Source organism: Heterocephalus glaber, unplaced genomic scaffold, assembly GCF_053883595.1.
Source record: "Heterocephalus glaber isolate CG9 unplaced genomic scaffold, H.glaber_assembly_v1.0 deba00001606, whole genome shotgun sequence".
Classification (NCBI taxonomy): Eukaryota; Metazoa; Chordata; class Mammalia; order Rodentia; family Bathyergidae; genus Heterocephalus; species Heterocephalus glaber.
The window spans coordinates 6465345-6492505 of NW_028258377.1; the positions used below are offsets into that span (position 1 = coordinate 6465345).

The following is a 27161-nucleotide window of genomic DNA, read 5'->3' on the forward strand; positions in this document are numbered from 1 at the left end:
CCCAGTTTATGGTACTTTGTTACAGCAGCCCTAGGGAAATAATACCACATGTTTTATAAGAGAAAGAGAAAAATAAGAATTCATATATTCATATGTATAATATTTGCATTTTTGCACAGAGAAACATGAAAAGAGCAAGCCAGAAATCAATGAAAATGGTTACTTATGGAAGATCAGCTGAAATGGGGTGGAGAGGATATGTTTGAAAGCAAGACTTCCTTAAACATAGCTTACATATGTTATATATATATCTTATATATTTTAAAGAGTAAATTAAAATATGAAAAATAGGAAATATTGCAGTTAAACATAATCACAGCCAAAAGAACTAAACTATATATTGAGTTGATTCCACAGCCACATGGAGAGAAGGCTGATGTTAGAAATCTTTTGAACACAGCATTCTGAGTAGACAGTCTATGCAGGATATATCCTAACGACAGAAAGAACTACAAAAGAATCTTAAACTTCATTTAGCAAATTTGTTGTTATTGGCAATGTTAGAATTGTAATTTGAAACTACATGATTGCTGCAAGATAAAGGAAACAAGTAAATATGCTGATACTCTCAGTAACCAAGGCTTTCAGTTACAATGCAAATATGTATGCAAATATAAATATAAAAGAAGTTGGGGAAAGACAGACATGTTAAATTAGAATTGGTATAAAAATGTAAAAATTAAACTATAAAATAAAAATATATCTCTAGCTATGACCCCTGAGAGGAAGTAGGAGTGAGGACACAGTAGCTGCCTAGTCTGCATGTCACAAAAGCCTGCTTTGTTTTCTGTTTATGAGACTCGTTATTTTTTTTTTGCATAAAGTCTTTTATTGGTACATTTTAGGCGTACAACATGTTTACATTTATCATTGGGTGTTTGTACTTGAACATGATGTATCTTGGTTCTTAATTTTTCCCCATTACCTGTGCACCCTTCCCTATTTAACAAAGACTTTGTTTCCAATTTTTCCTTTTCTCATAATTTTTTCTTTCCTTTCTTACCTTTCCCCTTCCCCTCCCTGTTCTCCTACCCCTTTGGAACTTTTCTTCCTATTTGAAATTATCAATTATTCGTTGTAATCCTTTTAATTCTTATTTATACTTTCAGTTTCTCACACTAGAGAAACTATTCAGTATTTACACATGCGTCCTATTTATTTCACTCATGAGTATGGCCTCAATTATGCACCCATTTAACTATAAATGTCTCTAGTTCCTCATTCTTTATGGCTGAGTAGTACTTCATTTTATAAAAAACCACATCTTCTTTATCCAGTTTCCAGTTGATGGGCACTTGGGCTGTTTCCAAGCTTTAGCTATTACAAACTGTGCAATTATAAACATGGGTGCAAATATATCACTGTGGTATGATTCTTTTAATTCTTTTGGGAAGATACCCAGCAAGGGAATAGCTGGGTCAAATGGGACCTCTAGTCATAGTTCTTTGAGGTATCCTCGTACTGATTTCTACAGTGGTTGCACCAGTCTGCACTCCCACCAACAATGGAGAAGGGTTCCTTTCTCCCTACAACCCCGCCAGCATTTGTTATTGTTTGATTTCATGATAGCAGCCATTCTTTCTGGGGTGAGGTGGAATCTCAGTGTTGTTTTCATCTGCATCTCTCGAATAACCAGTTATGTTGAACATTTTTTCATATGTTTATTTGCTATTTCTACTTCTTTGTCTGAGAAATGTCTGTTCATTTCAGATGCCCATTTTTGAATTGGGTCTTTGAATTTGGGGGGTCTGATCTTTTTAAGTTCTTTATATATTCTAGATAGTAGACCTTTGTTTGAGGTACAGCTGCTAATATTTTTTTTTCCCACATTGTAGGTTGTCTCTTAGCTCTCCTGGTTGTTTCTCTTGCTGTGCAGAAGCTTTTTAATTAGATGAGATCCCAGTTGTTAATTCTTCGTGCTAGTTCCTGTGCTACTGTTTTGTTCATAAAGTCTTTTCCTATGACAATGTCTTCAAGAGTTCTACCTAACTTATCTTCCAGCAAGTTTAGTGTTTCTGTTTTAACATTTAGATCTTTAATCCACTTTGATCTTAGTTTAGTGCATGGTGATAGATATGGGTCTAGTTTTAATCTTTGTCAGTTTGAAATCCAGTTTTTCCAGCACCATTTATTAAAGAGGCTATCTTTCCTTCAATGAGGGTGGTTGGCTCCTTTGTCAAACATGAGATGGCTGAGTATGTCTGGAGTTGTTTCTGCATCTTCTAATCTATTCCACTGATCCACAGGTCTGTTTCTTTGCCAGTACCATGCTATTTTTATCACAGTAGCTTTGTAGTATAGTTTCAAGTTGGGGATTGTGATACCCCCTGCCATGATGAGACTCGTTATGTTTTGCAGCTTTCCATCCTAATAAATAATGTAAAAAAAAACACACAGTGGGCATTTGGGGGATTGTACCTTTAATCACTCAGTTCAAATTGTTGACTTATTTTCCCTGAAAACTGCAAGATTATTCTGAACAGTAAGAGGCATTTGGACAATGCTATAGCAACAGGCCTTATGAGCGAAAAGTAAATATGTCAAATAGATTTTTACCTTGCTGATACACCGAGGAACTTCTTCCCTCACACTAGTAGATTTAGAGAAAGCTAACTTTTCCCTTCATATTATCAACCACTTTGTGTTGCAGTTAGGTGTACAAGACCCTCTGCCCAATCCTGTCAGTATGAGTCCATGTCCCGGCCCCTATCAAAGACCAGACCTTTCACTTGTGCCCTGGACTCAGTCCATCTTACTTCTCTCTTCTGCAACATCAAAATTTACTCCCCACTGGGTAACTCAGAGCAGCATACAAACATCCTCTATTAGTGCCCACTTCGAGGCACAACACAATAACAGAGACCCTCTTTGGTCACACATCTTCCTCCAGCCAGCGCTTCATTTCTGTCATCATCTGTACCCTCAAATCTCATCAAAATAGTTGTTAGAACACACCATTTCTGCCTTTTTGCCTCTGTCAGCTCCTCAATCTACTCAGCCAGGGTTTGCCCCTCATCCCCATTGGTTCTCTTCTTGTTAGAGCAGCCCATGGTCTCCTTACTGCCAAATCCAGCCATCATTTTTGTGTTCTCTTCTCACTCAGCCTCTGGGCAGTGGACAGCACTCTCCTTGAAACACTTTCTTCCATGGTGTTTACATCCTACTTGAGTATTCTAAGTTAATATTATTTTAAATAAGTTCTGTAGGGACGTGACGGCCAAATTCACATCTTCAGCTTCAGTCTCTCCTTTGCGATCCAAAAACCCTTACCCAATTGTCTGTTTAATGTCTCTACCCGGATTCCCTGGAGTCAGACCGCCCAGGTTTGCATCCTGGTCGCCTCCTGCGGCCCTTGTCTTCCTTAACTTTATCCTTAAAATGGAGATGATAGTTGCATTGGGTTATTTGTACGGATTAAATGGGATTTAATTTCAATTTCCCAACACAGCATCTTTGGACTCTCTCTTCTCATTGACTAAGTCCTAAGAATCCAGTTATGGCATCCCTGCCTCTGATATCTGCTTCTAAGAGGCATTCCTTTATTTCCCCCTCTGAAAATGTAAAATATAATTTATTGTTAAAAACCATCGACAGTTCTTTTCCATTTAGATTCCATCTCACTAGCACATAGTGCTGGTAGAAAACGACAAAGCAGTACTATCAAGAGAAAAATACATGCATATACATATGGCACGAATAAAACGTAAAGAAGACAATGTAAGAGAGTGCGTTTTCTTGGCTTGAGTTGGGTTGGGTTGGGCAAACCAGACACACAAATCCACCACAGGGCAGAAAGACAAGACCCGCCCGCCCCCTCTCCGCCCCCTCTCCGCCCCCTCTCCGCCCCCTCCCCGCCCCTCAGTGGTCCGGCCTTTCTGCCTCCCAACCTGCACCGCGGCTCCGTCTCGCCCCGCCCCACCCCCCTCTCCCAGCGGCCCCGCCCCACCCCCCCTCTCCCAGCGGCCCCGCCCTTCTGTCTCCCACCCTCCCCTCGGCTCCGCCCCACAGCCCGGCCCCGCTCCTCGCCTCGCCCTGTTCCGCCCTCCTGCGGGCCGCTCGGCACGGACCTGTTTGCGGAGACCCGGGGGAGTAGCTCGGGCACAAACCCACAGACCCTCCTGGTCTCTGCCCCCCCCCACCCCCCGAGCGACTTGGTGAGGAAACATGGCCGCCCTAACAACGGTCGTGGTGGCGGCGGCGGCCACCGCGGTGGCCGGAGCGGTGACTGGGGCGGGCGCGGCCGCGGGGACCAGCGTGGGAGCGGCGCCGGCGACGCAACAGGTAAATCTTGGGGCCCAGCGGCTCCGCACCGGCGTGGGGCGAGGGATGAGGCCTGGGCGGGCGGGTGGAACAGGTGTTCGCAGTGCCTTCGAGGAGCCGGAGGCGCCGTGCTCACCTCTGTGCCCTGGCCTGGCGCTCCGGGCGTTGCTCTTCGTTGGCCTGTGCGTTCAAAACCTTTTACACCGCTACCTCCGTGTGGTTTTAAAAACGAGGAAGAATTCGGGGGAACCCCTTGCCCGGCTGCTTCCTGGTCGTGTGATAGGAACGTTATCTCGATTGCTAGGTTTCATCTCTGAACCCTGCCAGTAACATGCGCACCTTCCTGAACGGAGGGCATTCTGCCTGGGAAGCCCCTGGCACAAGCTTAGTTGGAGACTCGATACCTCCTAGTAGTTGGTGGTAGCTCTGTTATTTTACTGGTGCTGGGGGGTTTGGAAGGAATAAAACATGGGATGGCCAGAGGCAGAGTTGTTTCCTAAGACTGGCTTAACAGGCTTTCCTCTCCAGCGACCACATTATCTTTGTTCAGGTGCCATCCTCTCAATAAGACTTGCCATGATCTCTCAAAACTGAACCTTCGCTCCCACCACAACCAGTCCCCTTTTTCTAATTTTATGTTTCTCCGTAGTAGTTTCTACCATATGATATATTACATATTTTATTCCTTTTTTTTTTTTTCTCCTTCCTTGCCTCCACGAGAATGTAAGCTCCATGAGTGCAGAAATTTTTGGAAGATTTATTCACTGTTGTGTTCCCAGCACCAAGAATTGTGCCTATATTGTAGTACCTAGGACACAGTATGCACTTGTGGATCAGTCCAAACCCGAAGGAAAGCTCTGTGACTAGAGGACAGCCTCCATCTTTTCCATCCTCTAAGGCAGTGATGAACCTTTTGGAGACCGAGTGCCCAAACTGCAACCCAAAACCCACTTATTTATTGTAAAGTTCTAACACTGCAATTAAACCTGAATACTGAGGTTTTGGTTTAGAAAAAACAACTCATACATTAATGTCTTTTGTCTTGAAAGCATAACAGACCTTTCAATGATACAAACAGCTTTTTATTGAAAGGTAAAAGTTTGCATTTGGTGTGCTTTTGCACAATTAATGTGATCTTTGCTGTTGTATTCATGCTGATAATTTGTCAAACCTCGGCTTATACAGTACTTCCTTAGTTTGAGAGCAGCACTTGAAGTAATCAGGTCACCTGTTGTGACACCTGGTGCTTCTACTCCTTTGCAAGTGTCAGAATGGCCCCTGTGTGCGCTATTATCCAATGCTTGGCACAGAGGTGATGCTGAGGCGACTTGGCTCACCTCCCAACAGAGAGACCTCTACCTGCCCACTAGTTTCACCACCACTGTTCTAAGGGAATACAGTGTCTTTACTGGTGTGCAGATCAGGAAATTCAACCTCAGGCAACTTTTCTCACACATCCTCTATAATTCCCTTTATTATTCTAACTCTGGCTCCAAGTAGATCAGGAGAAAATATAAAATATATAATAATACGTAATACACATATTTTGAAGTAATGACTTAAAAAAGTATGATCCCATTGGCCTAATCATGGGTTTCCCCATGAAAACTTTCTGGCTTACTCTAATTCAATGTGATTTGTTCTCAAAGTTCTTAGGGCCACATTTAACCTCCTGATTTTCACTTACAAGCTGCCTAATATTGCCATTGAGCATACTTTTATCACTACTACAATTTCCTTCCCCAGGGTTATATCAGAATCACCTATAAAGCTGTTTCAAACATTGTATCAGTCCTCAGAAGACAATTAGCAGTGTCTGGAGACATTTTTAGACTGGTAACAAATAATATGTAGAGGCCAGAGGACAGCCCTCCACAACAGTTATCTGCTCCAAAATGGCAATAGAACTGAGGTTGAGCAACTCTGCTTTATATGTACTGCCATACCACTTTAGTAGGGAAGACAGAGTTTCATAGCAGAGAGGCACAGCAGTAATGAAGTAAATTTGCTCAGATGTGTTTGGACTTAAAAGATCACATCACTGTGTACTATGTTGTGATATTTTTGAGGGGTATATATGTTATACATCTTTGTTCTTCCTCCGTATACCCTACACACATTTGTACACATGAACTGTATAGCCACACACTGAATTTGACATATCAGTCATGTGATTAAATGAATTAATATTCCTGCTGCCAAACACAAACCAACAAATGTTTTCCTGAGATAATTTTTCTCATTACAACCTCATGATATTGGAAGTATCTTCTAGGGTTTCCCTACTGAAATACTACAGACTGAAGTAACTATTTCAACTCAATAATAAAAAAAGATAACCCAGTTTTTTAAACGGAAAAGGGCAGTAACCTGCAGGCTGTAGACAATTTTGAATTTCTAGACAACAGTCTACTGTGCACTTACGATGTATCATGGAATCTGAAGCAGCACTTCCTGCCTGATTTCTCTAGTCAGCTAGGCCCTTCAGATAGAGCCAGAAAAAGATGAGAGCACTGAGGTCAGCGCAAAGCAGCTCAGCCGCAGCAGCTCAGCCACCAACAGCAATCCCTCCCACCCCCGCACACACTTAGTTGGCACACTGTCTGCTACTTGTAAGCAGCCAGGTCTGATGGCCTAGATCAGGGATGGCAAGGCAAACCTTAGAGACTGAGTGCCAAACTGCAACCCAAAACTCGCTTATTTATTGCAAAGTGTCAACACTACAATTAAACCTGAATAGTGAGGTTTTACTTTATAAAAAACAACTCACACATTAACGTCTTTTCCACCACTGGCCTAGATAGCAACCACTGTAGCAGAAATGGCTATCAATCTCTATTGTTGGGCATATACTGGGTCATGCAATCTCTGGGGTCTTCAATGGGGGAAGTACTGCTGAGCCTCTTAAACCTAACATCACTTACCGTGAGCCCCAGTGAACCTAGGAGTGATAGCAATAGAAGTTTGGTGGCCCTTGCTTTTATAAGATAAAACAGTTTTTGGAGTGTTCCCAGATCCAGGGTGACATTGAGCTCTGAGAGTTTCAATGAGGTGCTGAAACAGGGCAGACTCGCAAGTGGGTTAGTGTAATCAAGGTCAGTTAAAGAACTGGAAAATCAGCTCTGATGACCAAGTTATTTTGGGATAAAAATGTAACTGGTAGTGAAACTAAGTTAAAATGGACTTATATTAATAGCTTCCTTGCTTCTGAGGGGCACTGGAAAACTTTGACCCTAACCGTTCCAACTATATAGAAGTTCACTGAGATGGTATAGAATTGGGAGCTGGGCAAATGTTTGTATGGCCTTAAACCAGCTGTTGTGATGTTACTGTTTGTGAATTAATTACAATAAACTGATTTTCTTTCAAAAAATAAAATGACAAAGGACTTCAGTAGATATTCCTCAACAGAGCAGCAAATAAGCACATGAAAGAATATTCAACATCATTAGTCATTATGGACTAATCAAAACCAAAATAAGTATAATCAAAAAAGACAGACAGTGACAGATGTGAATGAGGATGTGGAGAAATTGGAACTCTCATACATTGCTTGTGGGAATGTAAAATGGTGCAGCCACTGTGGAAAAGAGTGGCAGCTCCTCAAAAATTTACAAACTTGTACTTTAAAGGCATTATCAAGGAAGTGAAAAGACAACTCAACATGGGAAACCATCTGCCAATCATATTTCTGTTAAGGGACTAATTTTCAGAATATTTGAAGAATGCTCCCAGCTTAATATAAGAGCACTCTGGTGTTTTTAGCAGAAAAGTAAAAATAGTTACCATGTGACCCAGAAATTCTACTGCTAGATGTATACCCAAAAGAATTGAAAACATATATTCACATTAAAACATGTATACAGATGTTCATAATAGCATTATTCATATTGCCAAAATGTTAAATATAACCCATTTGCCAGTCAGCTGGTGACTGACGTGTAGGTAAACAAAATGTGGTAAATAGATACAATGCAATGTTATTCAGCGATAAAAAGGAATGAAATACAGATCTGTGGTACAACATGGGTAAATCTTCAAAACCTTATGTGAAGTGAAAGAAGCCCATTTATCCAGAATAGACAAATTCATGGATTTATAAAATTCATGATTTCCAGCAGTTGGTTGAAAGTGGGGATGGTGAATGATTGCTCATAGGGATGGGGTTTCTTTTTGGCATGATGAAAATATTCTGGAACCAGATAGTGGTGATGCTTGAACAATCTGGGTAATATAATGAAATCTACTGAATTGTTTAAGCCAATAACATTGTATGGTATGTGAATTATATTGCAATTTTAAAAAATATTTCCTAAATTCATTATTCTTGCTCCTAGAAATATAAAGCTTTATTTTCCTTTTCCTTCATTTCTCAAATCCTATCGTTCAGCAATCTTTCTTGGTTATACTTACAAATTATATTTAATCTTCTTTTTAAATTTTCCATTCCCTGGGTAGTCTGGACTTTCATTCTTTGCCTATAATACCACAACAGCTACTGCACTGATGCTTATGCTTCCAGTCATGAGTCATCCCATCCCTACACCTCATACTAACTTATTCTCAAAAAGTAGCCAGAGAGATTTCTTCAAGAGTTAAGTTTACTGTGGCATTCCCCTACTCAAATCCCTTCAGTAAAATCTACTAAATGACCTGAAACTTCTGTATCTGGCACATACCTACCTGTTATCTTCTACTTACCTTTGCTGACCTCATGTTACAGTTGCCCTTTCTCTGCTTAAAGTAGCCAGTCTTTTCTGCCCTTGGGATTTTGCACAGCTTACTCCAGGGCTGGGAACACCCTTCCCTGTGTTTCTAGCATGGCTGATTCCATTCTTTCTTAAATGTCACCCTTTCAGTAGACACCCTGTGGCTATTCTAACTGAAGAATCGAGCCTGATTCTGTATATTCTCCATCTCAGCACTATGTATTTTCTTAATAGCACTTGTCATAGTTGGTGTGTTGTTTGGTTTTACTGCTTGTTTTTTCTTTTATCTTTAAATCTCTTTTCCTCACTGGACTTTAAAACGGGCCATACTAGTGTAGATCATAACTGTTTCCCTAGTGTCTAATGCTGCACCTGTTATGTCATAGCATTCAACCTATATCAGTGATGGCAAACCTTTTAGAGATTGATGCCAAACTTCAACTAAAAACCCACTTATCTCAAAGTGCTAACACTGCAATTAAACCTGAATACATACTGAGGTTTTAGTTTAGAAAACATAACTAATATATTAAAATCTTTTGTCTTAAAAGAAAACTACAATAGGGCTGGGGATTTAGCTCAGTGGTGCCACGTCTGCCTTGCAAGCACAAGGTCCTGAGTTCAATCCCGGGTACCAAAAAAAACCCCCCTAAAAACACAATAATACATGGCATAAGTTTACCACCATTGCCATAGGTGATAAATAACTGATGAATAAATGAGATTTTTTTTTTTTCTAAATAACCCCTGGACACATGTTTCTTTCTGAAGTTAGCATTTTAAGATAGAAATTCCTTCTTCCACAAAGTGTATTTTTTACAAATTCATTTGGCCCAAAAATTAGCCCCAAGAAACTCCACTATTGATGTTTCATCTCCCTGAAAAGAATTCCACATTTATCTTGCACCACTTTGATTATTGATGATAATATTTTTATTCTTTATGCAGAATGATGGCTGTTTTAGTACTTCAGGTGGAATTCATCCCTTTCAACTTCAAAACTGGAAACAGAAAGTTAGTCGAACAAAGAAAGCAGAATTCATACGCACAGCAGAGAAATTTAAAAATCAGTAAGTGTAAATTTTATAATGGACAATTTAAAATTAATTCAATTCCACTCCACCCAATTCCACATTGTTAGAAAGTTCTAGTCATCAGCCTGTATGTAACAAGATATAACAGAAGAAATGTGGGAGGTCTGAAATTGGACAAATGATAATAGGCTGTTTAATATAGTTAATTTTAAGTAAAGTAGTTTCAATTTTATCCATTTTACCACTTTTAATCAGTGTATTTCAGTGCTCGCTTCGGCAGCACATATACTAAAATCAGTGTATTTCAAGGAAAACAAAACAGCTATTCCTTTAAGATATTTTATATAAAATGAAAGATTGAGTACATTTTTATTTTACAGCCATAGGTTTGTATTCAGATATTTTGAGTAAAAAGTCTTGAGGGTTTAAAATATATATGTATGAAAGTGTTTTATAAATGACATATATTTACATTGCTATTCTGCATATTTTACAAATGAGGATGTTAAGGATTATAGAGACTAAATATCTTCTCATGAGTTACGTGATCAGGAAATGTTTAATTTTATAGGCTGGCTCCCGCCACTCTGAAGGCCATAGTTGTCCTTCTAACCAGTGATTTCCTTCAGTAAAGCCTGCTTGAGTATGCGGATGTGACCTCACTAAGGAAGGTAGTAACTAGCTTTGGTGAAAAGGCTTGTTTTTGAGGTTTGTTTTTCTTTAATGATCTTTTAACTGGTCTTCCTCCTAGGGTCTGTGCTCCTCTCAGATCCAATCTGTACATTATGCTGACATTAACTGAGAAGTTTACATTTAATTAAAATTGTAGTGTATAGTGTAGTGTTCTATAAGCGGTGATATTTATTGACTGTTCATTGTTGTCAGCAGCATCATGATGATAAATATCATGAGAAATGATAATAGTTAGAACTCAGAGTACCCTCTCTGTACCCTACAGTTGAGACCTTTATAAAAATACTACTTTGAATTTATTCACTGTAAGTTTAACAGAGAATTTGAGCAAAGGAGGCCATTGTGAGGAATGGTTTCTTGAGGTGAATTAATGGCAGTTCTCTGTAGAAGTTCTGCCTATGAAAAAGTGTCTGTTTGAACTCTGAAAAGCTTTGCCATGTTATAGCTTTTGGAGACTGAATTCTCACTGCATGTATACAATGCTTGTATCTTCTCTCCAGCTTTATTGAAATATAATTGACAAATAAAAATTCTGTATATTTAGAACATACAAAGTAATATTTTGATGTATGTGTATGAAAAGATTGCCACCATTAAGCTAATTAACATGTCCATCACCTCACATAGTTACCATGTGTGTGCATGTGCATGGGTAATGTGAATAAACTTCTGCCCTCAACCAAGCATTTTCATTATACTAAGTGAAGTAAGGCAAATGCAGAAAGACAATGACTGCATAATCATCACTTACATGTGAAATCTAAAGAAGTTAAGACTTACAAAAGTCATAATTTAATCAGAATATTGATTAGCAGGAAGGGTTAAAAGTGAGAAAAATGGCGAAATGTTGGTAAAGGGGACAAGTTATGAGGTAGTTAAGTTTTGGAGACATAAAGTACAGCATGGTGACTAGAGTTAATAATAGTATATTTTATGGCCGGGGATTTAGCTCAGTGGGACTGTGCCTGGCTCACAAGCACAAGGTCCTGAGTTCGATCTCCGTACCAAAATAATAGTAATAATAATAATAGTATATTTTATACCTGAAATTTGGTGATGTTTATCTCTTTAATATCCAGACTTTGAGAATATACTATTTAATTTTTTTTTATTTCCAAAATGCATTACTGTAGATAGAATTGGATTCTAGGTTAGGGGTTCTCTGTAGATGGCATAATATCCCCTAAATTGGTGAGGTCCATATATAGAGCAACTCATTGTGTTTGTTTTATAGTACTGATTAGGCTTTAGAAAAACTCACTGAAAGAGTGTTCCTATAAATTCTCATTAAATACTGAGGATAAAATACAGTTTGCAAGATCATTCTGTTTTATTTTGAGAATAGATAATACATTCATATTACTAAAATATCTAAGCATATCAAAGGGTACACAAGAGAAGGTATCAGTTTCATCCCTGATTTCAGCCACATAGTTTCTTTTCCATCGAATAACCAACACTATTAGTTTCTTTAGTATTCTTCCACAGATATTTTGTGTTTATAAGGACATCAAAAGTGTATCTTCAGATTTTTCCTTTTTTTATATGTGTTAATGAATTGTTGATTTTGTCAGGTATTATAATGGCATTGTAGTTGTGTAAGTTAAATATCCATAATCTCTAGAGATGCACATGGAAATGTTTTGGAGAAAAATTACATGGGGTAGATAATTTACTTTAAAACATTAAAGTAAAGCAAAAAAAGAGGGAAATGGTGGGTAAAAGGAAAAGTAAAATTGTTGAATCAGATATGAGAGAGACATAATATGCAAATATATGAGGGAGATTTATTTACTTTTCTTGATTTTTGGGCATGTCTGCCATTAAAATACAAAAATTTTATTATAAAAAGAATGTTATCTTGGAGACCTTTCTGATCAGTATACAGAACATAGTACCAGTGCATTATATTCCATTATAAGAGTGTAATATGATTTATTTAACCTTTTCTATAGTGATGGGACATTTAGATTGTATTCAGTCTTTTGTTTTAACAAACATTGCTGCCGTTAATTTCAGTGTCCACATAAGTCCCCATTATTTTCCACATGTGTGAATGTAGCTTCAGGATAAATTGCTAGAAGAAAATGGTGGTCAAAGGTATATGAATTGGCAAAGGTGATCAATATTGCTGAAATGCCCTTTATAGATAATTCACAATTCTACCAACAATGTATGAGAGCACTCCTTTTCTCACAGTTTCAACAGAATATATTATGAATATGTTATATATAATTCTATTTAAATTTGTGATTTTTTTTGTTTGTTTTTGTCAACTTGAAAGGTGTATGATGTATAGTTTGAATTTGCATTTCTCCTGTTAGAGTGAGATGACATTTGGCAATTTTTCTCCATTAGTATGTTTTGAATGTCAATAAAGGTTAATATTCCTAGTCCAGGAATAGCAACATATAAATTACTGTTATAGTATATTCTGTGCCATGGCAAACATTTCTATTTGATTTTAATAATATTCCCACTACCACCCAGAGCCTAGATGGGCTTTCCAGTCCTTACACAGAGTTTCAGTGGCCACCTTTGATCTGCTACAGTTGACATACAGAGTGAAATCTACTATTTCTGTTCTGTCTCTTGCCACCCCTCAAACCACACAAGCTTGAGCTAAGATATAAACCCCTCAACCTGAGGGGCCTGGAACACTCTCATCTATTTCCTTCAGTATGCCTAATAAGTATTAAATTTTTCTCTGTGCAGCAAGGTGAAAAAGAATAGGTAATTATCTTAGATAGTTGACCTCAGGTGGTGTGAAGTTAAGTCAGTGGCCAGAGACGTTCCACCACTCATTAAATCAGGGAGAAGTATTCATATCAATTTCTGCCTTGTGAGAAAAATAAAACAATAGTTGAGAACATTAATTTTTTTGGCCAAACAAAAAAAATTCTTAGTATATTTTTTTGTTTTGTTTTATGGAAGGATCAAACTAACAGAACTCCTGGTAAATGATCTGAATCCAAGAAGCAACTATAAGATAAAAGAAGCTTTGAATTAAATAATACTGTTAGTAACTTGCATTTCCCTAATAGAAATATACATGTTGTACAAAGGTCTCTCACATAAATTATCTCCTTTGATGTTACTTATGCCCTGCCAGGTAATGGAAAGCTGTTATTATCCATGTTAGTAATGAAGAGGGAGGTTAACATCTTTGCTAAGGTTACAAAGTAAAGAGTATATTCTACTGAAAGCAGGCATCAGCAGTGGCAGCCCTTTTTAGACCCTTCGAAGACTGAATTGGAATCCATACCCAAAGGCATGTTTGTAGTTTCAAAAGAAGGAAGTTACTACATTTTCTTAAATTAACATTTTATAACTTAATAGTTAAGATTGCATTTGATTGTAGGTGAGCTTATCTCTTTCCTTTTATTTTGACTAATATTTTTGTCCATAGCCTCTTTAAGCAATTATATTCTTTCTCTTTAAGTGAAGTAATATGAATATAAAGTACTGATTCTTATGAGTGCCTTCATATTTTAAATAACTAAAAATATATTTAAATCATATTTATACCATTTGTTTCTTTTCCTAAAGAGTTATTATTATAGAGAAAGATAAACACAGTCATTTCTACAACCAAAAAAATGACTTCAGAATTGAGCACAGTATGCTGGAAGAATTGGAAAATAAATTGATTAACAGCAGAAAAATGGAAAGTAAGTTGAGTTGATGAACAAAAAACTGTTGAGTGATAAAAACTTGTAGTTTTGCCCTGTCTTTGTCTTTGTGCATTGACTGTGTTATATTCTCCATCAAGATATTTTAGTTGGTAATAAATTTGTCTTGTTGGGACAAGTGTTTATTCTTTCAGGTCACTGTTTAGTCATTGTAGCTGGATTGCTTTCTATTTGTTCCAATTTAATATGAAAGACAGGGTTTGAGGTTCTTTGACTGACAAATCAGAAAATTCTATTAAAATTTTTTAATAGAAAAGCAAACTGATTCTGAGCAATCTAATCAACTGGTCTCTGAAAGCTACCATTTCTACCTCAGCAGAGGTGCCCTGTGCATCTGATAGTGTATTAAATGCTAGCCCTTTAAGAATACTAGATTCTGTATGTTGCAAAATCCTTGTAAAAAAAAAACTAGTTAGCATTGCTTACAGGAAAAATAATGGTTATCAATTAACTAAACTTTATAACATGTTGACTTATATGTAGAGATTAGACTGCTCATGGTACTCTCTTACTGCCAATCAAAAGAAATTCCTAATTTTTTTCTTTCAGAATATAAATTACTCTATTTTTAAAAAGTAATCTCTTGTCACATAGTGACAAGCAACATTCTCCCTTTTCTGTTGGAATGATAACTGGGCCTAACATAAGTACTTGTCCAGTTTTCTCTTCTCTGATTTATAAAGTAGACCTCACTGATTTAACATTTGTTAATATCCCTCAGTTCTTTTGCAGACAACTGGGAGGCTGATTTTTCAAGAGAAGGACTGCATTATCCTTATATAAGGATATGGAAGCTTTCCTTTCCTTTCAGTTCAGAAGTAGTAAATACCTGTTCCTTACATGAAATGTATCTCAGTTTTAGCCTAAATTTATATCCTGTTATGCATCAGTGATTTGGTCATACCCTTCCCTTTTCACTTTTTTCAAAGAAGGGAAATTTCAATTCCAGATAAATAAATAAAATAAGACTCTTTTGCCCTGTATTAATATTGCTATAGCTTATGAAGCTATGGCAAAAATAAAACAACAAAAACACTTTCTAATTATTTAACTTTTCTAGACAAGTTTGTTGACCTAAGGTTCCAGCAGTGAGCTCATTTGGACATAGCTCCATGGTAGAGCTCTTGTCTTAACATGTATGAGGCCTTTGGATCGGATCGCTAAGCATCACTAAAAACAATGACTTTAAGGACTATTTGTAAAAAGTTGCAAAATCAAAACAGATGAGGATGCATAAAATACCCAATGGTAATAAAATAATAGTACTATTATATGAGTATCTATGTATGAATGTGAATATTTAACATAACCCTACTGATTTAAATAAATATTAAAATTACTATGCCAGAAAAAAAATAAGAGAAGAATCTAGTCTTTTTTGCTATTGAGAAAAACAATCTGAAAATGTCTGAAACCCTTATCTGTTTTTCAGGCTTTTATTTTGGCCTTAACATTTTATTTCAGGTTGCCCCTTTAGTTGAGGAACTTTGCAACTTGTGGTAGAGATACCACTTAATGGCATCTGAGGTACCTCCTCAGGGCCATGTTGCTGACACCAATAGATATCATCTGCTTGTGTCTTAGAAGATTGTGTTTAAAAGTTAACGCTCAATGGGAAGTTTGTTAGTATTCATAGAATTAATACTGGTTAGACACTTTTGATATTCCCAGAATAGTTAAGATCAAATTTTATTCTCATAAATTATAACAAATAAAAAGAAATGCTTTTAAAGAACAAAACACACTAAAAATAAGCTAGTGATCATGCATTTAAAACCATACCCAATTAGTAACTAGTATCCACAGAGAAAAAAAAATTCCTGGCCATAAGTTTACAGAAAGATTTAATCCACTGCTCTCCAATCTTGAAGAAATGAAAGATGCTTTATTTAGAGTAAGGATGTTCAATTGTTTTTGACATAAATGACCACTTTTTCCTTTAATTGTTCTTGGCTTTCTTTTACTAAGTGATTATGATCAGTCTTACGTGCAGAATCTTAATTGTAACTACATTTGTCACAGAATTATTTTAAAGTGTGTACTGCTTCCTTATAGGAGCAAAAATCCAGCAACAATTAGCCAAAATACATAACAATGTAAAGAAACTTCAGCATCAGTTAAAAGATGTGAAGCCTACACCTGATTGTAAGTAAATTTAAATGTCAGAATCTTTCTTATGTATATTAGTATTTTCTATTGTTCATTAGAAGAATTTATACTTTCCTAGTATAAGACATGTCTGTTTTTCTACTTGGCATTAATGGAGCTCAACACTATTGGTTAGGGATTAATAAGGATATATTGGAGAACTGTAGTATCTGATGTTTATGTGGTATTTTTTTAACCTTTAAAGTACTATCAAATCCTTAAAAACTATAAGATAGACCCGGGCATTTAGCTCAGTGATACTGCCTCCTGCCTAGCAAGCTCCTGAGTTCGATCCCCAGTACCAAAAAAAACTATAAGGTAGACAGAACAGATATTAGTGCCATTTTTAAGATGGAGGCTCTAGTACAGGAAGATTCTGATTTAACTAAAGAGAAAAAAAGACTTGATTCATAGCTCGATGCTTTTCCCATCATTTGATTTTTGAAATAATAACTTTTCAGACATATTTCAATTATATGAAGAAAATTTCAATTGTACCTGTTGAGGCAAATGCTAATTTTTGGAGACAAACAAAACTGCATTCTTGCCTCCTTGCTTATACTAAATTTGTTCCTGGAAATTCAAAGGAATAAAGTATTCAAGATGTATAGACTTAGACAGATGTTGGATCAAATCCTTGATCTCTAACCTATTAGGTCATTTTAAGCAAATTACAGCAATGCCTTGATTCACAAACACTTCTGTTTGCAAACAGTTTGGTTCACAGATAAAAGCTTTCAGCAAAATTTTGCTTCTGTTCACAAACTCAGCATCAGGTGACAGACATGACCATAGCCATCTTCCCCACATAAACACAAATGCATCCATCTTCCCCAAAATGTAAAACAAATTAAATTTGTAAAATGAAGTACCACTGTACTTGATCTCTTGGAACTTTCACTTTAAAATAGAGATCGTAAGACTTATTTAATAGGTGTGTTGGGGAGATAAAATGGAACAATACACTAAAGCATTTGTGTAGTGGTTATAACATAGGAAGCACTAAAAATGATAAATGTGCCTATTACACTCATTAAATTAAATGAAACCATAAAAATACTAGACGAGAACATGGGTTAATATTTTTATATTAGTGCTATGTTTTACAGGATGGATAAGATCAGAATACATGAAGAAAAAGTGAACATATTTGACTACTTAAAAGACTTGAACCCATAAGCAAAGTTGAAAGACAAATTAGAAAAGTATTAACTATATTTATATATATAATCAACCAATATAAATGACCTAATAGAAAAAGGAAGAAAACTGTAAGGTGCCCAGTGTAACAAAAGAAATACAAAACACGAAAAATCCTCAGGCTTAACAATCACAGAAATATCAACTCAACGATGATAGATTTTTGCACCTCATTTTGGAAATGGTTAAAAATACATAGAAAAGGTCACTCTGGGGAAACCAGAGGTAGAGTCTTTAAAATGCAATATCTAGCATATGGTAAAATGGGCATACATTTTTATTTAACATTTCACCAGTTATTCTCTAAAAATATTCATTTTAGCATGCTAAAATATATATGAAGGATTTTTACTATAGCATTTTGCATATTTTAAGGTTCATCATATTAAATGAATTAGGATAGGTTTAAACAATGAAATAACATGTAGCTATAGAAAAAAGAAATGCTGTATATTTATTTACATTTAACCACATCTTAAAAACTGCAATTCAAACAGTATGTTTAGTACAAAATAATTTTTGTAAAAAATATTATTTAATGATAATGGATACATAAGAAAAAAATCTGTAATCAGAAAAAAATTGCAATTATAAAAATTTACATTTAGCTCTGATGGTGGTGCTTGCCTGATATCCCAGTACTCTAGGAGACTGAGGCAAGAGGATGAAAGTTTGAGCCCAGCTTGGGCATATTGGCAATTTAACAAGATCTGTCTCAAAATAAAAAAAGAGCACAGGGGGTGTAGCTCAGCACCAAGGTCTTGAATTCAATCCCTAGTACACAAAGAAAAAGTTTAATGGTTATCTTAATTTCTAAGACTAAAAAATATTTTTAAATTAGAGGAATATTCCATGTATTTTTCTTAATTTTGAACATATCCATACTGACATATGACATAAATAATTTGTGTGTGTGTGTTTTACAGTTGTTGAAAAGCTCAGAGAAATGATGGAAGAAATTGAAAATGCAATCAACACTTTTAAAGAAGAACAAAGACTGATGTATGTTTTAAACTCACTTTATAAAATTATTTTATTTTGCAATAACTCACCACTAGATTGTTTTATACAAGCATATTATTATGTATTTGAGTCTTACATAAAAGCAGTAGAACACCTATTTTTGTCTTAGGGTTTATATGGCTTTTTATGTTGAAAGTAAATTTTCATTTGTATTTAGACATTATAAAATCCCAAATAAGAATTTTAAAGACTGTTTTGATCTTGGAGTGAACTTCTTAAGGCTTCAATTTATAAATGTTAGTAATGTCAACTGAAGACAACAGAGTAAAGAATCAGGAATAATTAAATTTGAGAGAAAATGAAGGGTTAGTATGGATTGGCTGCTATCTTCTTAAACTTTTTTTTTTAATTTTAGATACGATGAGCTTATTAAAGAAGAAAAAGCAACAAATAATGAATTGAGTGCCATATCAAGAAAAATTGACACATGGGCTGTGGGTAATTCAGAAACAGAGAAAGCTTTCAGAGCAATCTCAAGTAAAGTTTCTGTAGACAAAATGACACCAAATACTCTTCCAGCAGCAGTGGTAGATTTTGAAAAATTCCTGCAGCAAACAGGAGGGCGACAGGGGGGCTGGGATAATTATGACCACCAGAACTTTATAAAAGTGAGAAATAAACATAAAGGGAAGCCTGCATTTATGAAAGAAGTTCTAGAACACCTCCCAGGAAGAACACAGGATGAAGTTCAACAGCATGAGAAATGGTTTCAGAAATTTCTGACTCTAGAAGAAAGACAAAAAGAGGTAATTATAATAGCTATTACTCCTATGTTTTTGTTCTAGGCACTGTGATAATCTCTCAGAACCACTGATTTTGCAACAACCCCATGAAATATGTGTATAGTTATTTTTCTCCCATCTTACAGAAGATGAAACTAAGGCATTGAGAAGTTAAATAATCTTACCCAATAAGTGAAACTATAGTTGGACTTTCTTGCGGCCAGACATTTCTCCCCCAAGAAATTACACAATGGGCTATAAAACTGTGGGGAAAACCTTCTGTGTACACTTTCCAGAACTGTGGCTAATTCAGATCTACTCAGACTTTAGGAAAAACTAGAAGCCTCATTATTTTGATTAGAAAATCAAGAGGCAGTAGAGAAAACACTTTGACTATTACATTTCTTTGAATGGGCTGTAAGTCAGAGGTAGAACACTTGCCTAGCAAGCATATGGCCCTGGGTTCCCATCATCTGCACCACCACCAGAAAAACACAAGAAAAAGTTTCTCAGAGATTTATAAGCTCAGCTTTATTGCTTAAAGATACAAACCTTTGGCTACCACAGAGAAGACATAATCCTTGTAGCAAATACCTCCAAAGTTTCATTTTCACAAAAATACAGTGAGGCTTTTATTGGGTTAGGGCTTCTCAACCTTGGCACTGTGGACATTTTGGACTGGATAATTCTATGTTTTGGTGGAGTGTTCTATACATTATAGAGTGGTTAATTGCACCACTGGCCTATAGCCACTGGATGCTTGTAATACTCCCTATGATTATCAAAATGTCCCCAGATATTGCCAGAGTCTGAGTCTTCTTTACAATAGACTTATCTGTCCAACAGATGACATAACTAGAGCATTAAAAAAAAATACTGATTCCATGTTTAAAGTTTTAGAAAAAGTAGCCTTTTGTTATTGTTGTTCTTGCTGTACTTTGTTTTCCTTCCTCTGAAATAAGTTGATTGTGGGAAGATTGATTTTGGGAGTTTTAAGAAATATTCTTGAAATATAAGTCATTTTTAAAGGCTCAAAGTAATAAGCTGTTAAAAATTGAGTTTTTCTTCTAGGATACAAAAACATGGGTTTCTTAAAGTGGCCCCCTAAACCAATAAAATCTGTCACTTGGGAACTTGTTAGAAGCTACCAGGCTCCAAACCCCTAGACCTAATCAGAACTTGGGGGCCCCTTTACCAAGTCGTCTGGGTTATTTGCCCCAAGCTTACATTTGAGAACTCCTCTCTAGAAAAGGGGATAGGTATTGCTTCTCATAATATAGTAAAACACACCAATTCCAGATTACTGTATTCCTGACCACTCTTATTTCCTGATACTTGACAACTGATTGGATATAGGACTGAGGTGGAAGGGGGTATGGAAAAGGAGGTACCAGTTTACTGAAGTGGAACACACTAGAAATAAGAGAGGGAAGTTGAGGGAAAATAGCAGGAATTCAGGTATAAATCTACTGAGTATAAGATGTTGAATTGGAAATTTACCATGTCTGTCTTTCATTTCCCTTACAATTTCCTCTATTTTGTGTAAATGAAGATACTTACTGTTTTTAGATATGCTCTGAACTTCCCAAATGCCTTTGACTATCTTGTTCTCACTTTCTATACCACTTTCTTCCAAGCTCCCAGCTTGTTAAAAATCTTCCCAGATGAGATTCTTCCTTCTTCTTGCCCACCCAAACATTAGTCGCCCTTGGCCTTTCACTAATGCTTTGTTTATAGCTTTTTTAATGATGTGGTATGGAGTGCCTATGTCATTATCTTACTTAGAATCTGTGCTGCTCAAACACAGTCTGTGGGGTGGATGTTGTAGACTGTTACTGGCCTTACAATGAGATGAGGTAATTGCACAATAACTACCCAATAAGCATACGTTTAGTTCAGTTGACTTTTTTCATAGAAAATTTGACACGTAATCCTGGTTTTTAGGGATGAATGTTTTGAGTAGCCCTGTACTAGATGGCATTTGACATTATTTAATTACTTGTGGATTCTATCACATTGCCTTGCATATATACGGATTTACTGAATGAATGAATGAATGAATGAATGATATTCCATAAGGAAAGAGGAGGAAAGTTTTTTTCATTGGGGGAAAGGCAATACATCCTCTGTATAGAGAAGGATACTCAAATTTTAAATAATCTTTACCTATTCTTATATACAGTTCCTGAGGTATTTTAAATACACTTGTAAAGAAGTACTTTATGCCAGGCACTGATTCATTTAATCTTCCTGTGCAAGAAGTTCTACCTCCACTTTACAGATAAGCAAAGTGAGGACAGAATAGGTTAGTGACTCATGAATGGTCAAACTTAGTAAATGGGAAAGCCAGGGTTTGGTCCCAAATAGTCTGGCTTCAGGAATCATGCTCTTAACTACTCCATTTTTAATTCCTTTTCCGATATTTGACCAGGGAAAGATCACTCAGAAAGTATTCCAAGCCTAGAAAGAGAATACATATGCTAAAGTGAGATGACTAGAGGAAAGGAATGTTGCCCAGGAAAACAAAGCAAGTAAAGAAGAGAAGAATACTTCGTAAGAACAGAAGTAGAAAAAAAATTGTTTCGGTTCAGAACAAAACTTAACCTAATCATATTGTATGCTCTAATCAATTTTCCTTCTAGAAAAATGAAATTGAAGTTTGAGTTATTTAAAAACTTTCTTTTGCCATCTTTTTTAAAAAAAATCATTTAGTCTATTCAGAATTGGAAAACTAAAAAGCAGCAAAAGAAGCAAGAAATTTTCAAGTTAAAAGAGAAGGCAGACAATATTCCTGTGCTTTTTCATAATAAACCAGAAGGTAATCAAAAGCAAAAAGAAGAAGAAAGAAAGAAACAGAAGTTGGCAGTTGAAGCTTGGAAAAAACAGAAAAGTACAGAACTGTCAATGAAATATGCTTCTAAGTTAAAAGAAGAGGAAGAGAAAAAGAAAAAGCAACAAAAAGAAGGCCAACGCCAGCTTAAACTAAAATTACTATTAGAAAGTTACACCCAGCAGAAGAAAGAACAAGAAGAATTTTTGAGGCTTGAAAAAGAGATAAGAGAAAAGGCAGAAAAGGCAGAAAAAAGGAAAACTGTTGCTGATGAAATTTCCAGGTTTCAAGAAAGAGTGAGTAAATATATATTCTAAATTTTAAATGCTACACAGGGAGGTATTTCCAGATTCAGGTCAGCAAAAGTAAATTGAAGGCATCTTATACATCAGACCTGTGCGTAATAGCATTACTGTACCAAAATGAGTACGCCATGCTCCCTAACTTCTAGTCAGTTATAATCTAGTGAGAAAGATACATGCAAGTAGGAGATTTCAGAATAAAGTGGTAAAGAGTATGTTGCTTGAGGTATGGATCAAGTACTTTAGGAGATGGATATACAGAGAGAGATGCTTAACATAGCTATAAATTAGAAGGTAATGAGTTGAATTTTGAAGGGGAGAAAAGGGAAGGAGAAGAGAGCTCTTTCCTAATGGAGGCAACAGCATAAATAACTGCTTGGAGGAGTGTAACAGCATGGTTTGTGGGGGAAACTATAAACTTTTAAATGTTCTTAGAGTACCAAGGAAGAGATGGGAACCATCAGGAGACAAGAAGGGTAGCCACAGGCTAGGCCAAATGTCTTATCTTCTCTGCTGAATGTCATACCTGACAGAGTGGCTCATTTTAGACAGTTCATGAATGCTCAGTTGTTGTTTATCTCCTCTCTGTAAAGGAAGTTCCATGAAGGCAGAGGTTTTGTGTTTTTTGTTTATTCCTGTCAGGTGCAATGTAGATACTTAATGTATACTGGGTGGAAGGATGATAGGCCATTTAAACAAATGCATACAAGAAAAATGTTAATAAAGACAAAATGGAACTGAATCCAAAAAGTATTAAACAAGGCAAGGAAGGATATTTTAAAATGCAAAAGGATGCAAGTAAGATATAACTGTTATGAATTGTTATAATAAGAGAGGTGTAAAGAAAAGTAGACAAAATGCACCAATAGTGGAAATTTTAGTTCATTTCTTCTATTCCATATAAGAAAATATTCCAGAACAACAAAAGATTCCATGCCATCTCACCACACAAAAAAGAAGCAGGCTACGTAATAAAAGACTTGGAAAAAAGAAAACCAATAAAACAAAAACAAAAAATAACTTGAGAGATCTAAAGCTATACCTATCTGTATTGATAACTGAAAATGGGCTTAACTCACCTATTAAAAGGAGTTTTAGATTAAACTTTAAAGTGAAACATGTAATACCTAAAAAATAGTGATATCTGAAAGGATATACATGTGTTGTATTTAGAGAAAATAAAGGTCTTAGCCTTTTTTAGAAGGCTTTGGTTATTTGCAAACAACTTGGCCTTTAGTTATTTGCAAACAACTAAACATTGAAACAAATTCTGGTTGCTTTTATTTTCTTAATGTAATCTTTTTTGGTTTTTTTTAGGATTTATATAAACTTGAATTGAAAATTCTAGATAGGCAAGCAAAAGAAGAGGAAAAGGCAGAAAAACAAAGAAGATTGGCAAAATTAAAGGAAAAGGTATTCTGTACTGAGATTAATTTTTGTCTTTTAAATTTATTTTTTAACTGATACAAAGAAACATAAAACTTGTACATATTAATGGGACACTATGTGATATTTCAATACATATACACAGTAATGTTTAAATCACATTAAGCATATCTACTCAAATGCTTATCATTTCTTTATTACAAAACTTTAAAAATTCTTATACCTTTTTGCAATATACAGAACATAATTTATTTATAATTACTGTAACTACTGTGCAACAGCCACTAGAACTTCTTACTCCTATCTATAACTTAGTACCTGTCTTAGTCACTTCCCTCGTTGTTGGAACACTCGCAATGTAAAGGAGAAAAGGTTTTTTTGGCTCACAGTATGTAGAGGTTTCATCCCATGGTCTGTTGGCTCCAAGGCAGGACAGCATGGCAGAGGTACATAGTGAAGAGCTGCTCAAGGCATGGCTTAGGGGAAGCCTCACCTAGGCCACACCCCCTATCACCCACCTCTTCAGACCAGACCCCACCTCCTAACAGCAAGCCAGCTAGAAACCCCCATAATTTGATCACCTTTCAAAAGTCCTGCTCAAAAGCTCTGGGGGGGAACTATGGGGTATAAACCATAATAGTAACCATTGATCAGCCTTTCTTCACCTCCCTCCTAGTTATCGTAATTGATTTATAAGGATATTGACATCAAATGTATTCTCTTATATCTCTATATCTACTTTAAATTTCACATTTATTTATATGTTGGAAAGCATAACAGTACAATTAAAGTGACTATTGTTTGAATTCTACCCTTTTACATTGTAAGCAGCCTTTACTTTTACCCTGACTTCTCTCTCTCTCTCCCTATTCATCATTTCTTTCATTCTTTCTATATGAACCTTCGTTTTATACATATGGTAGCTGTGATCATTGTTTAATCTCACTGGTAATACTCAGAACTAAAAAAGTTGAGGACCATCATGGATTAAGCAGAGTATTTACGGTGGTTATATGTCCTAAATGTATTGTCTGGCTATGTCACCATTATACTTAGCTACATTAAATTTCTCTCATAGTAGAAATAGAAATAGAATAAAACAATAGAACTAGAAAAAAGAATTGTTTATTAATTAATGTAGTCCAAATTTTATTTTAGCTGTGTGAGTATAATTAGTTTACTGAACAGATTTACAATTTTATGACTGTTTACCTGATACAAGTATGCTTTTACAAATTGCTTTCTGTTACAGGTTGAAAATAATGTTAGTAGAGATCCTTCTAGGCTTTACAAATCTACCAAAGGTTGGGAAGAACGAACCAAAAGCATAGGACCGACAGGCTCTGGGCCACTTCTACATATCCCACACAGGTAAAAAGGAGTTAGAAGGGGTATTCACTTTACAGAAATTTAAGAGCTACATGTTTATATTCTGTGCAACTTGTATATTTTATAGTAACAGACTGATAAAGCAAATGTATATATTTTAACAGTTAATATTTAATCAGATTGGTTTGGGTCTTATAAAGAATTTTCCTACATATTTATAATTGCTTTTCTCTTTTTTTCCTTAGGGCTGTTCCAACCTGGAGACAAGGAATATAGAGGAAAATAGGAGATAATGGAAGTACTATTCATTTGATGAGAGTACTAGCATATTCAGTAATACCAGGAGAGTGTGACTAACCATATTCTTTAAATATCACTAGCCTAGTCAGATTTTTTATTATGCTGTATGTAAATTCAGAGGTACTGTAAGTTTTATTCTGCATCATTAATGGTTCCTGTTTCTACTAAAAGGGTGTTTAGGGAGGGTATATGTTGGCCTGTTACTGATATAAAAGTTATTTATATAAATTTATGTAACAAACATCCATTTAAATACCCAAAGCATTTCAAAGATACTTTGTTTTTGTCATTGCATAGCAAAACAAATCAAGGCAGTCATAGAGAAGCATTTTTTAAACCAAAATTTTGTAACTTTTGTAACTTGGAAGTAAGTTAGCTTGAATAATAAAAATGTCTTTTTTTTTTTTTTAAGAGTTATGAAATAGCTTAATACTTTTTCTAAGTTCAACATATTGGTAGTTTGTCAGTTACTACTTTTTTGTGTAATAAATATTTTGTATTTGAAGCATGCTTGTTTCGTATAGAGAATATTTATTTTTTAAACATACCTCATATATCCTATTAATTTTATTATTGCTATCATCTTTTTGGTTTCCTTCAGCTATTCTAAATATCCTTTTAGCCCTTCTGCATCTCATGCATTTATGAAATCTGCCCCTTTTACATCTTGCTAGCTAATGCAGTTTTCCTTTGTGCTTCTATTTGCCTCAAAATAGAAAAAAATCTTTGTTCTGAACTATTATCTGAAATAAGCTAATTTTTAAAAACTGATTTTGATTCTTGGTAGCATTTAAAGTGTTTTAAAATTGGTAGACAAACATATTTGATCAAAAGAATCTTAAAAATTTCCAAACTTTTGTACATTAAAACACAATTTAGTTTAATTCAAAATTTTATTTTTATAAAAGTGTAGGTCCGAAGTTTAATTAGTTCTAATAGGAAGAATATTATACAAATAAAAATACAGGAAATTTGTTTTAACTTTTATCTTAGAAGATCTTTAATTGTAATTTTATACATATAGGCTAACTTCACACAGAATTCACTGAGAATTCAGACTCAGAAATTCACTGAGTAATGGCCAAAATCTTTTCTAATTTAACAGTTAATAGTCAAAGTATGTAATTCCAGACTTTGCAAATTGAATACTAATTGTTTAATTATTGGTACAGAATGAGAAAGTTGACTCAGAGGATCTTTAATTGTAAATCTCATTTATTTGTTGTCTATATCTTTTTAAAATGATTTGAAGCAGTTCAGAAATAAAATGTAAAGGACAAGGGAATTTAACTATAGAACTGAACAGCTACGATTCAGAAAAGTAAATTTTTCTTGAATTGCTTTCTTATGTATTGCTTTTGTTGCATGTAAATTTAGCTTTCAGTTTCCTGCATCTAAGCTAAATGTTCTGGTTGTGAATCTCATGTCTTGAGGGGTTTATTTTTTGGTAGGAGATTGAACTCATGGTTTTAAGCATAATAAGCACGTAACTCCCTCACTGTACACACTCACAGCCCTATTTTCTTTTTTAAT

General features: G+C 35.5%; 1 protein-coding gene across 1 annotated transcript; it reads left to right on the forward strand.

The window, feature by feature from the left end:
* The first annotated feature begins 3975 nt into the window (after positions 1-3975).
* On the forward strand, positions 3976-26138 carry Ccdc112 (coiled-coil domain containing 112). The gene is made up of 10 exons (XM_087194697.1): positions 3976-4281; positions 9918-10039; positions 14246-14367; positions 16444-16533; positions 18663-18738; positions 19115-19505; positions 22194-22607; positions 23931-24026; positions 25252-25370; positions 25574-26138. The coding sequence occupies exons 1-10, from the start codon at positions 4165-4167 to the stop codon at positions 25602-25604; spliced, it is 1578 nt and encodes a 525-aa protein (XP_087050823.1). The 5' UTR covers positions 3976-4164; the 3' UTR covers positions 25605-26138.
* Positions 26139-27161: the final 1023 nt, after the last annotated feature.

Bases quoted from the DNA above. Each gene is read 5' to 3' on its own strand.
- Ccdc112 (XM_087194697.1), top strand. From the start codon at position 4,165: ATGGCCGCCCTAACAACGGTCGTGGTGGCGGCGGCGGCCACCGCGGTG. The intron at 14,368-16,443 runs GTAAGTTGAGTT...GCTTCCTTATAG, and splicing joins TAACAGCAGAAAAATGGAAA to GAGCAAAAATCCAGCAACAA. The intron at 24,027-25,251 runs GTATTCTGTACT...TTTCTGTTACAG, and splicing joins TGGCAAAATTAAAGGAAAAG to GTTGAAAATAATGTTAGTAG.